The sequence below is a fragment of the Arachis hypogaea genome, chromosome 12 (assembly GCF_003086295.3).
Source record: "Arachis hypogaea cultivar Tifrunner chromosome 12, arahy.Tifrunner.gnm2.J5K5, whole genome shotgun sequence".
NCBI lineage: Eukaryota > Viridiplantae > Streptophyta > Magnoliopsida > Fabales > Fabaceae > Arachis > Arachis hypogaea.
The window spans coordinates 12,780,555-12,792,689 of record NC_092047.1 but is presented as its reverse complement, the minus strand read 5'-3'; the positions used below and the strand labels follow the sequence as shown (position 1 = coordinate 12,792,689).

Below are 12,135 nucleotides of genomic sequence, written 5' to 3'. Positions count from 1 at the left end.
TCGAACTACCCTAAGACTACATGCATGCATAATTCGAATTGGCCTAATTCGAATTAGTGTTGGTTTGTCTAATTTGAATGAGGCTCATTCGAATTACATAAGAATGTGCTTTTGGGAGATTCACGTAATGTTTTTCAATTTGGTAGAATTGTGTAATTTGGGTCTCCATTTAGTTTAATTGTGCATTTTGTCCCCTCTTTCTACATGGTGCGGTGAGCATGAAAAAGAGAAATGGTAAAGGATCAAAGAACTTCAAAATAATCTGGATCTGGATCTTTCTTTCATTTTCTTACAATTTTCTTGATCGATTTCTCTAGGATTATTGACCGCAAATTCTCCGAATCATCATCGTTATCCTCATCATTCTTCTCTCTTTCATTCTTTTATTCTCTTCCTTCAAGACTCACATGATAGAATTCGATGAGAGTTGCATTATCTAGTTTGTAAGATCAGAATCAGGTAACAATGTTCTGATAAGAGAGTTTCAAAAAAATTTGAAGAATAATTTTTCGAATCAGAGACAGAAATGGCGTCAGAGATTCCACCAGTGTCATCTACAATCGACATTCAACAATTGGCGAGTTTGATCAACTAGCTCAACCTCATGCAAGCAAATCAAAATCACTCCAATCCGAATTGGGATCTAGAAAACGATCCATACTTTTTGCATCTAGGAAAAAATCCAAAAGCGACGTTAACTTCAATTGTGTTAGGACCAAACAACTATCAAAGCTGGAAAAGAGCTATATGGAGAGCATTAAAGTCCAAGAATAAGATTGGATTCATCGATGGTTCAATTCCAAAGCTGCCAAGGGAAGACTTGATGTCGGAAGCTTAGGCAAGGTGCAACACGTATATCGTGTCTTAGATCAATCACTCCTTAAGTTTGAAATTGCACAAAGTGTCATGTGGATTAACTCAGCCGAAAAGCTATGGAAAGAGTTAAAAGATAGATACTGCCAAAGAGATGTATACAGAATAGCTAAATTGGAAGAAAATGCATTTGCAAGCAGACAAGGTGACTTAATAGTGACAACCTACTACACCAAATTGAAGACAATTTGGGAAGAATTGGATAACTATCATTCAATACCAACATGTTTAAGATGTGTTGATGAGTGTTGGTGTGAAGTGAGCATCATGAGAAACTATAGTAAAGAATCAAGAGTGGTTATATTCTTGAGAGAATTGAGTGATCAATATTGCACATTGCGATCACAAATCATGCTGATAAAGCCTTTACCAAGAATAAAGTATGTTTTTTCTTCCTTGCTACAACAAGAGAGGTAGCTAAATGTGAATGAGCTAGTTGATAATAGTGCTCTCATGATGATGAGTTGAAGAACTAACAATGGAGGTCTAAGAATTTAGGCTGGAAATGCAACAGGCAGATGCAGAGGAAAAAGGGGAAGAGGCAATCATAGCAACACTAGAAGGGGTAACAGAAGCCAGAAGTAGTGTACATACTGTGACAAGAGTGGCCACTTGGTTGATGTCTGCTACAAAAAATATGGATTTCCTCCTCATCTCAAGACCAACCAGCCTCAACTTTCAATCTGGTTGCTGAAGAGAATGAATATGAAAACAACAACAACATCCAGAAGGAAGTGGATGGTAAGTCTGAGTTTAATCTCACTGTAAACCATAAGAAAGCATTGTTTGCACTCCTTAGCCAACAAGACACACAGCCAAGGCATAGCATCAACCAATTCAGCACCATCACTCTCCTATCAAACTCAGGTATATCTTACATAATGTCATTGTCAACATTTAGTCCAAAGTCTTGGGTTATCGACTCAGGTGCAACTAATCATGTTGCATTTTCTCACAAATCATTTTACAAACTTTACCACATAAAATCAGTACTAATCAACATGCCTAATGGCACAAACACCATAGCATCAGTAGCAGGAACAATTAGATTTTCTAACAATCTTTTTAAGTTTAAAGAACTAACAAAAAATTAATTGATGATGACTAAATATTATTGTTATTGTATGGTTAGTTTGTTCAAATTGTGCAGAAAATTAGTATAAATCCAACTGGTCCAACAACAAACTTCAAGTCCACATATACTCATGGCTCAAGGGAATATTTGTTACTTACACTAACAATTTTCCATCAGAAACAAAAGCAAGCATAAGGCCAAAATAAAGAAAAAGGAAAGAATCAAATTTGGCCCAAGGACAAGTAGATGGCCCAACTGGTGATCCAAATCCATACACTCTAGTTGGTTGCTAACTAAAGAAAGGAACCCCACTTTTATTTGAATCAAATTACCATACCACCGAACCAAACTCTCTCTTCTCCTTTTTCTCTCACCCACGTGAAGTTTGGAAAGAAAGCAAGAAAGAAGAAATCCGATTAGGAGTAAAAAATTGGGTTACCATTTTCAGACAAAGAAGAAGAAAGTCAAAGAAGCTAGGATTTCAAGAAAAGATCACATCTTAAGGCTACAGTAGATAAAGGTTCTCATTTGTGCTTCATCGAAGAAACTTATAGAAATCCTCCTTTTTGCATACACTGAATGAAAAATTTGATTTAAATGGAGGTTATGGAGCTTTGCAAGAAATCAATGGTCAAAAAAGAAATTTGGAGCCAAAGCATAAATGAAGGGCTCGGATTCAAGAAGCAATATAAAAAAGGATGAAAGAGAAGATGGAAGGTATGGATACATGTACTATTAAATCATCGCTACTACTCCATCTCTCTTTTGCGCCGCTGCTGCTGGTGATAATGGGAAAGAAGAAGTCAAACAAGTTGCTTACGATAAGTTTCAAGCTTTGGAAGCTTTACTGCTCTCTTAATGGGGTAAATGACCAAGTATTGGGCAAGGAGTGAGAGCACAAAGTTTGGGTTCCCATAACTTATAGAGCTATACCTTCTTCTCCTTCATAGTTCTCAATTGAATATTCTATTTCTCAGTTTAATCTTTCTTTGTTTCAATGAAAAAAGGCATTACAGTGAGGAATATAAGAAAAATACATTGAGTGAAAAAAGGCACAGAGAGTTAGACTTGGAGAAAAGCCAAATATTTATTTTAGAAAATCTTTTGTATGTACTTCTGTTTTGTTATCATGATCTTGAGGGGATTTCCTTACTAAGTTGGATGAGCACTTAGTGGTTGTAAATCTAGGATGAGTTCTTAGTCAAATATGGATTAGGTAGAAGTTGGGTTTGTTCGAGATAGGATTGGGTTGAATGTTAGAAAAATTGGTGAATGTAATTTTGGTTAAAAATAGTAAAATTTCATCATAGTTGTGATGGAGACTAGATATAAGCTACATTACACAAGGTAACTGAATCAGGACATATCGCTGTTACTTCTTTCACTTTGTTCTAATTCTGATTTTCTTCTCTAAGAAACGAAATTGTCTTTTGCTTTTCATAATCAGAAAAACTTCACAACATCTATTCCTTCACACAATTCTATTTTGTCTCCTCCATCGACAAGAGACAAATTAAAAGTATCTCCTTCTTTTCAACTCGAGGTGACTCAATAGATACTACAAGATTCATCCAGTTTGAAGAAAAAAGCAAGTAAAGTTAAAAGAAGCATAGCTTCAACCCTTTTTCTCTAAGCCACTGATATTCATCAATTAGTATCATATCTTGGTCTCAAAGAGATCAAACTTCACAACTTGGAGGAAAGATCCATATGGCCAACAACATGGGATTTAATACAGTGGCTTACACTCTGACAAAAGGGCAATTCAACAACAGACATCTATTCTTCAATGGAAAAAATTACAACTACTAGAAAGAAAGAATGAATATCTTTGTGCAGTCTGTAAATTACAACATCTGGAAGATAATCATGAATGATCCTTAAATTCCAACTAAAACAAGCGCTGATGGAGTTGTAACTCCTACAGAAGAAGTAGAATGGAATAATGACGACATAAAAAAGTTGGAACTTAATGCCAAAGCTGTCAACATGTTAAACTGTGCCATCAGCTTTGAGAAATACCTAAAGGTATCTAGATGCAAAACAGCAAAGAAAATATGGAATAAGCTCCAAGTTACTCATGAAGTCACTGAGCAAGTAAAAGAAACAATGATTGACATGCTGAGCAAGAAATATGAAATATTTGCTATGGAAGAAGGAGAATTCATAGATGAAATGTTCGAGAGATTCTCTATCATCATAAATAGCTTAGATGCTTTGGGAATTGCTTACTTCGAACAAGTGCTGGTGAGAAAAGTTCTGAAAAGCCTAATAAAGGAGTGAAACACTAAGGCTACTTTTATCCCCAAAAGCAGTAACCTGAACAAAATGATCTATGATGAGTTTAGAGAAAAGTTACTTGCTAACGAAATCACTTATATGAAAAATGATACAAAAAAGAAAGGAGTAGCTCTTAAGTATTGTGATGAATCATTTGAAGATGATTCCAGCAACTGTTTATCAGATGACGATATTGTATTTTTTGCTAGAAAATTTAGAAGGCTAATAAGACAAAGAGAAAGGAGCAGAACAGGCAGCTCAAAGGAACCAAAGAAAGACATCAACAAAGTTATCTGCCATAAATGCAAGGAAGCTGGATATTTCAAATATGATTGTCCCAAGATCAAGAGGGAAGACAAGACTAGGAAGGGCAAGAAAAAGATGCTCATCACCTCATGGGATTATCTGAAAAATGACTTTGAAGAAGATGAAGAATCTGATCACAACTCTCAAGCTTGTCTAATGACTGATCATAATCAAGATGATGAGGTAATCTATTTTGAACCCACTAATGATGAACTCCACCAAATAATTGATGATCTCACTAAAAAAATTAGAAAATTTTTTAATCAATGTTATGAATTTAAATCTGAAAATAACATTTTGAAGGCTGAAAATTTTTACCTTAAAAAAATTAAAAGAAGCCGAAAATACTGTTAATTATATAAAATTTTATTATTTTCATGTTTTAATAATTTATTAATTAATTTGTATTTATTTTATTATTATATACTATAAGTATTTATTAAAAAATATATTGTGACAAGTAAAGATTTTTTATTTTATTAATTTGTAAATATTTATTAAAAATTATATTTTATATTAGTATTTATGTATAATTAAAAATATAATTAATTTAAAAATAGGTGATAAAATTAAACTAAATTGAAAACATTTATTGAATGAAAGCCTTATATATTATCACTATATAATAATAATAATAATAGTATATGATATTAAAGTGTTAGTTAGTTCCCAGAGAGATGGAGAACGTGCTGGAGCACAGAAGATGCGTGGAGTGATGACCACAGTAGGAAAACATCGCTGGAGCATGGAAGACCCACAGACAGATTTCGAACGGAATTGATGTGAATCGGTCAATTCTGGACAGTCCAATTGCAGGTCCGGTCCGCACTCTCATCCAAACTGTTCAGACTATCAGTTCTAGTCGGATCCAGTTTTGATAGTTATGATATTTGTAACGTTTAACTTTTTTAATATTTTTGAGTTTTTCCTCTCACAGGGACATTGATTATTGCATCGTGTAAACTACTAAAATGATATCTGAAAGTTTATATTCCTAACAAAAATAATTCTAAAAGTTGTTAACAACAAATAAATCCCTAAAAGATTTAAAAATACGACAAAAAAAATTAATTATTAAATATATTAAATATATATTCTAAAAAAAGACTTTAAAAATTAATTTTTTATGTAATTTTTTGCAAGCATTACTAAAAAAATTAGTTCTTTTATCCTTAAATTTTAGTAATTTTATGTCAAGTGAATTTTTTCTTAAAAAAATATTTTATTGTGAATGATCACATTATTTTGAAAAATAAAAAAAAAAATCTAAAGATCAAATTTTGCTCCAAATTTTTTGTTGCACCTTTTAAATATTTATTTAAATATTGTTACAAAAATTCGGAACAAATAGATAAATTGTTTGCTAAATATAAAATTTTTTTGTCACTTATAAAAAATATAATATTTATTGGTTATATTTGTTGCATTTTCAAATTATTCAAGAATTAGTGTGTCGATAACATTTTTTAAGATCTTTTTGTCAGTGACGGAATCTTTTAGGAACCAAATCAGTAATTTTCTATTCTTGACTTATTGCTCTTATAAAAAACAACAGATTATTTTTCTTTTATTTTCTTTTTCTTTTTTAATGAAAAAATTTGTTTAGGTCTTAATATTAAGAGTTCTTCACAATAATACTATTATATGAATAGTGAAGTTAAATTAAAATACTTAAATAATGAGACTTCTTGAGTCAAACTTTTTTTGTGTTTTTAGGATCATCTAATGAGTTAAAATCATGAGAAACTCTTGGAGAAAAAAATAATTGAATACGATTTTTGTTTAGAGACATATAATTTATGAATTTAATAGAGATATATAAGTTATCACTTTTGTTTCATTTTTTTTGTATAAGCAGGAGTTAATTTAGATCTCTTTTCTTTCCTTGACAAAATTGAGAAAATATAAATAACCTTTGGTCCGAGAGAATAGGTGAATTAAGGAGAGTACATGAGTCAATAGAAGTAGATAATATACATCTCAAAAATAATCATATCTCTTGACTATATTGATGAATTCTAATATTTAAGCAAATGATTACTCTATTTTAGACCAAAAATAGTCATCAATAGTTACTAGGTTATAGCCAACGATATAAACTTAGTTTCTTTATTTGTTAATTTATTGTCCCTCTTTCTCATTTTTTTGTTCTCTTTCTCCTCCCTTTAGTGGGTGAAAATTTTCAGGAAAAAATCATGTAACAATATAGTAGGTATAAAAGAATTTGATTGAGAAAAGAATTTGACTATATTGTTTAGTTGATCTGTTTCTGCTTTCTTCCAATGTATGGTGGCTGGCTGCTGGAGCTTTGGTTCATTAGAGGCAGTTTCCAACCAGGTTCATAGTTGATCTGCTTCCCACAATATCACCCTTTTTACCTACTCTTTCAAAATATTAGCCGTGAAATACTATCTTTTGTGTTTATCTATTTCCATGGTTGTTATTCTTTGTGATTGTAAGAAATTAATTTGATACACTAACAAACTATTATTTTGTGCTGATTCAAAGGAACGACCTACTGCTGTCATATTATGTTGTCACTGTTCAATTTTACTGTTGTTTTTGTTAGAACTCTGCATTGCTATCCTTTGAAAGCTCTCTTGATAATTTAAATTTTTTTCTATCAATAAGTAGGTGACAACTGAGGAAGAAGGTTTTGTTTCAGTTCTCTATTTCTCTCTTTCTTCTTTTTAGCTTCTGCTCTTTAGTACTATTGATTTTTTATAAATTTTACTCTTTTGAGTTGTGAAGCATATTAATCTTTGAACTATAATGTGATTGTATTTAGTGGCATTGATGTTGTTGTTGGATGATTTACTTTTAAAATTAAATCTTTCTAAGAAACATTTATGTCATATGATGTGATATTGCACTAATTTTCGATAGATGGACTGTCCTGACCAACAAATTTTCTCATTCTGATACTAACAATGTAAAAGAATTTTACATGAACAACCTATCGTATATTACTATATCAACAAAAATTTCAAACATAAATATCCTTCAACAAATCAATATTTGCACAACTCACTTAAGGAGCAACAAAATTTAGAGGGCTGGGTGATTATGACTCATGGAATTTTCCATGTTTAATGAAGGGATTGTTTGTACACATGATGTATAGAATCCTGTCTAGACTCACACACACTCCATCGTTCAATCCAAATGAGATTCGTATGACCATATCTCATTAAATGGTGAATAAAACGAGACAACATAATGTTAGCTACATATGCTTATTATGCTCAAACCTAATGTGAGCTGTTAATGCTAAAATTCATGTGTCCATGGATAATATTAATGTGAGTAAATTCTATATATCCAAGTCTTGTTCCACAAGTCAATTACACACACTATATTAGATTAATAGATTTCATATATAGTGTTTCATAGAAAGATTGCCAAGAAAAACCAATTTTCTCGAATATGTATACATGTGAACATCAGCAGTAGGAAAACCACTTTTATTGACCTCCATGAGGAGTGATATGAAGGATAATTTTCAAGCATAAATCAAGTTCCAGATTAAGCTAAATTAACACACATTAACACAACCACTACCAAAAATTTTTGTGGTATCCTAGGATGACAATATGAACTTTTCAAACTTTCAGATAATTTGACAAAAAGATGGTGAACAATGGAAGAAATCTCTTTCCAAAGGAACAACAAAGATAATGTTACCTTCATTCCATGACAACTTTTGCACCAAGAGCTTTCAGTTTCTCTATAATCTGTTCTCCTTCTTCCTTTGAAACACCTTTCTTTATAATAGAAGGCGTTTTCTCCACTAACTCCTTTGCCTCCTTCAGGCCTAAATCAGTAAAGCCCCGGACCTCCTTGATGACTTTAATCTTGGAAGTTGCTTCATACGACTCTAATTTCAGTTCAAATACAGTTTTTTCCGGCTTCTTCTCCTCCTCTGCCGCAGCTGGTTCCGCTTTCATTGACGCAATTCCAGCAAGATTTGCAGTTCCTGGTTTCAAAAATCCCACGGTAGGTAGCTCCTTCATGCCCATCTTCTTCGTCATAATATGACCCAATTCCGCTGCTTCAGCTACGGTTAGAGATGCCATCTCATCAACAAGCCTGAAAACTCTCTCTGATGGAGGGTTGTGTCGAGCCGTAAGATCAAATGTTGCAGGATCAAAATCAGCCGGGAGACTTCGTTGCTCGATTTCCACCTCCTCAACATTCTCCTCCACCTCTTTTCGTGCAATTTGACCAAAATTTCTTGACAGTACATTTGACTTACTAGCATTAAGCCCTACTATAACCAACCCAAGAGGTTGTCTGCATAAACCTTGTGGTAAACAATGCCTTAATCTTAAAAGTGTTTCCATTCTTAGCTTTCACAGTGCAAACTTCTAATCCAGTTAACAAATATCCTGAAAATAGAGCACAACAAAAACAGAACATTTTATTCAAAGAATCTCCTTCTCTATCCATTTATCACAATCGGTTGACAACTCTAGAACCTTGTATTACTATCATAAACAATTGACATGCCACCGATACACTTGAATTATTTCATTTCTATCAGTAACATAATCACTCATGATAGTGATACATTGTGATATAATCTTTATTAATTGAAAAATGAAAGGTTAACCATGAAAACCGTTAGAGAAGTACTAAAATCGAGATGCTGGAATTATGGAAAATCAAAAGAGAAAGTAATTCAAGAGTACAGATCGTTCATACCTGCCCGTCGCGTCGCGGCACGGCGGAGGAGGAAACGAAGGTCATTCGGAGCACGGAGGAGGGGCGAATCTGATGGCGACGGTGAAGACACCGATGCGTTGGGTGTTGGAGAAAGAATAGATGGAAGATGACGGAGAGGGCGTTACACAAAGGGGAGCTTAGGACCTGAGAGCAACGGGATTGGGTTTCTGTTAGGTTTAGGAACAGTGAGTTGTAAAGGGTAAATTACCATTGCCACCCTATGAATTTAATTCATCTTAGAATGATAATAAATATTAAATAATAGAGTAAAGTATCGTTTTTGTCCCCAATATTTGGGGTAAGTCTTATTTGTATCCCTAACGTTTAAATCGTCCTATTTATATTCCTAACATTTATAGAAGTGATTTAATGTTATCCTACTATCAATTATACTAACAAATCAGATTATATTTTTCAATTATTCTCACTTGGATGCATTCATTCTCAATTAGGTCTCACTTGGATGTGTTCGATTTTAATATTATACATACTATTTGTATTTAGATTTAATTATGTCCCTAGAAAAGTGAATTATGTAAATGTTATAGGAATTAGTTTCAACTTTTGATGAGCTATTTTTCGGAGTAGATCATCGATTCTATCACAGATATTTGTATTCTAACTTCAAGAAGAGATTTTCAAAACTCAAACTAAAGCGTTCATAATGTGTAATTGACTGCAGAATAACATTGAATCACTTTTACAAACGTTAGGGATACAAATAGGACGATTTAAACGTTAGGGACACAAATAGAATTTACCCCAAACATTAACGACAAACAATATTTTACTCTAAATAATAATATGGCTATTGTTAAATATTGGTGTATTAATAAGATTAATCAAAATGTTAAGCGCCTTACACTCTAAATGCTCAAAATAATTCATACAAAATTTATGAATCAATTTAGTTTTTAAAATATTCATAGACTCATAAGACCATTGATTCTCGTTAATTTATCTCTAAAATTTGAAATTAATTTAAATTATCCTCTAAAATTTTAGTTTATCCAAATTGAATATCTAAATTTATAATGGTAACTTTAGTCCTGAACTCATTTTCATTAACGACATACCTTAACTTATCAAACGGAATAAAACAAAATAATATTGTTTTATATTGAGGTCTAATCTTTAACGAAATGATATTATTTCACACGAATGATGTTAAATATATTTCTTTTTTACTAGTGATGATCATAAAACGAAAATGTTTTTTAATATTTATTCGTAGCAAACAACATCATTTTGTTAAAGATTGGACACTATTATAAAACAATCTTAGTTTGTTTTATCCGGTACCAAATCAACTTATTGTTATAGGAGATGAGCTCAAAAGCTTATGTAAAATATGATTGTAAATTTGACCAATTTGAATCGATTCAAATTTTCAATTTAAATCTGAGTTCAAATTTCAAGAGTTAAATTGAGGATTAACTTCACCACTAATATAACTTAGATATCAAATTGTGTTGTGAAATCGTACATGTACCAAATCGATTCATACGTAATCAATAAATTTGAGCATTAACAAACTAGTTTTTCCCTTATATTATTAATTTGCTGACAAATTCATCTTATTTGTCAAGTTAAAAATTGATTTTAATTTTGGAATGAGAAATGTTGCCAATTGAGCTACAAGCTCATTAACCATCGCTAATGCTCATGGGGCTCCTCCAATCACTATTCACTAGCACCTAAAAGCAAGTCAAATAGAAGATTAAGTCTCAGTTTACTAGTAAACAAGCGGCAAATCAAATATTAAAGTCCAAACTTAGTACAAATTCAAACTACACTTTTTTTTTGTTTATCTATCTTGTGCCTTTACATGTTAAGTTTAATTATCAAAAGCTATGTCATACTTTTTAAGCACCCAGATAGCTACTTACTATGGAGACAGTAGAGGAAACCACACCTATTAGTTACAATAATATTAGTCAAGGCTTGAAATCATACTATAAATTCAAGAAAGTGCATCAAAGGACAAAGGATAATAATACATCAGAATCTGTGCCGTATAAATCAGTACGAGAAACGATCCAATGCCTATCACAGAAGGGAACAAAGTTCATAGAAGATGTCTTTGATATGAATGTTAAGAAACGGAAAGAAACTAATATTGATGCGAATTGAAGAACAATTTCAGTTCAAATGCACGAGCATTTTGTTCTTGAATTAACTTTGCAGATTAAGAACCAGTCAAAACTTTAGGATGAACTCAAATGCAGATATAAATCAGATGTGCTAGTATGTTTTTCCATAGAAGCTCACTCATATTAAATTTCAACCGATGACTGCACTGGAACATCATGTGTGGCTGCTACATGTAAACAAACCATAGAAAATAATTCATGAAATTGATTAATGATTCACCAACAGGGAGGTGCCCTGCTGTGTTTTCAGTGATTCAAAACAGAGGAAACCAAATGATTCTCAATAAACTAGTCAATACACAGCTTAATTCCACTACTAGTAAGATAATGATTGCAGAAAAAGAAAACATGCACATTGGTAAACCATACTTTGGTGAAACAACTTGATTTACAACTAAGCCCTTAATGATCAGTTTCTTGATACTCTTCCATCCCTGTGCACTTGATTGAAGTGATGTCCACGATTTCTTATCCCTTCTCCGTTACAAAACATTTAGAATCTGCTTCATCGGAACTTAGAAATTTCACACATTTTTATAGGCCCTTGTTTTAATTATGGAAATAAAACATAACAGATAGTATAATGAACATACACAGTTGGCAATCAAGATAGTTCACTATCTTCAACAGCACTAGTAAGTAATAAGCTCCTTTAATAACTCTGGATCAATTCAATATACCATGTGGAATTTTCATAGATAGACAAATTTCATATAAAACTAC

At 32.2% G+C, this 12,135-nt stretch overlaps 1 protein-coding gene across 1 annotated transcript; it reads right to left on the bottom strand.

Moving 5' to 3' along the window:
- Positions 1 to 7,984: 7,984 nt before the first annotated feature.
- Positions 7,985 to 9,487, bottom strand: LOC112726895 (uncharacterized). The gene is made up of 2 exons (XM_025776450.2): positions 9,239 to 9,487; positions 7,985 to 8,922 (listed from the first exon to the last, which is right to left on the bottom strand). The coding sequence occupies exon 2, from the start codon at positions 8,875 to 8,877 to the stop codon at positions 8,221 to 8,223; it is 657 nt and encodes a 218-aa protein (XP_025632235.1). The 5' UTR covers positions 8,878 to 8,922; positions 9,239 to 9,487; the 3' UTR covers positions 7,985 to 8,220.
- Between the last annotated feature and the right edge of the window lie 2,648 nt (positions 9,488 to 12,135).

Excerpts from the sequence above, each read along its gene's own strand:
- LOC112726895 (XM_025776450.2), bottom strand. The coding sequence starts at position 8,877 with ATGGAAACACTTTTAAGATTAAGGCATTGTTTACCACAAGGTTTATGC.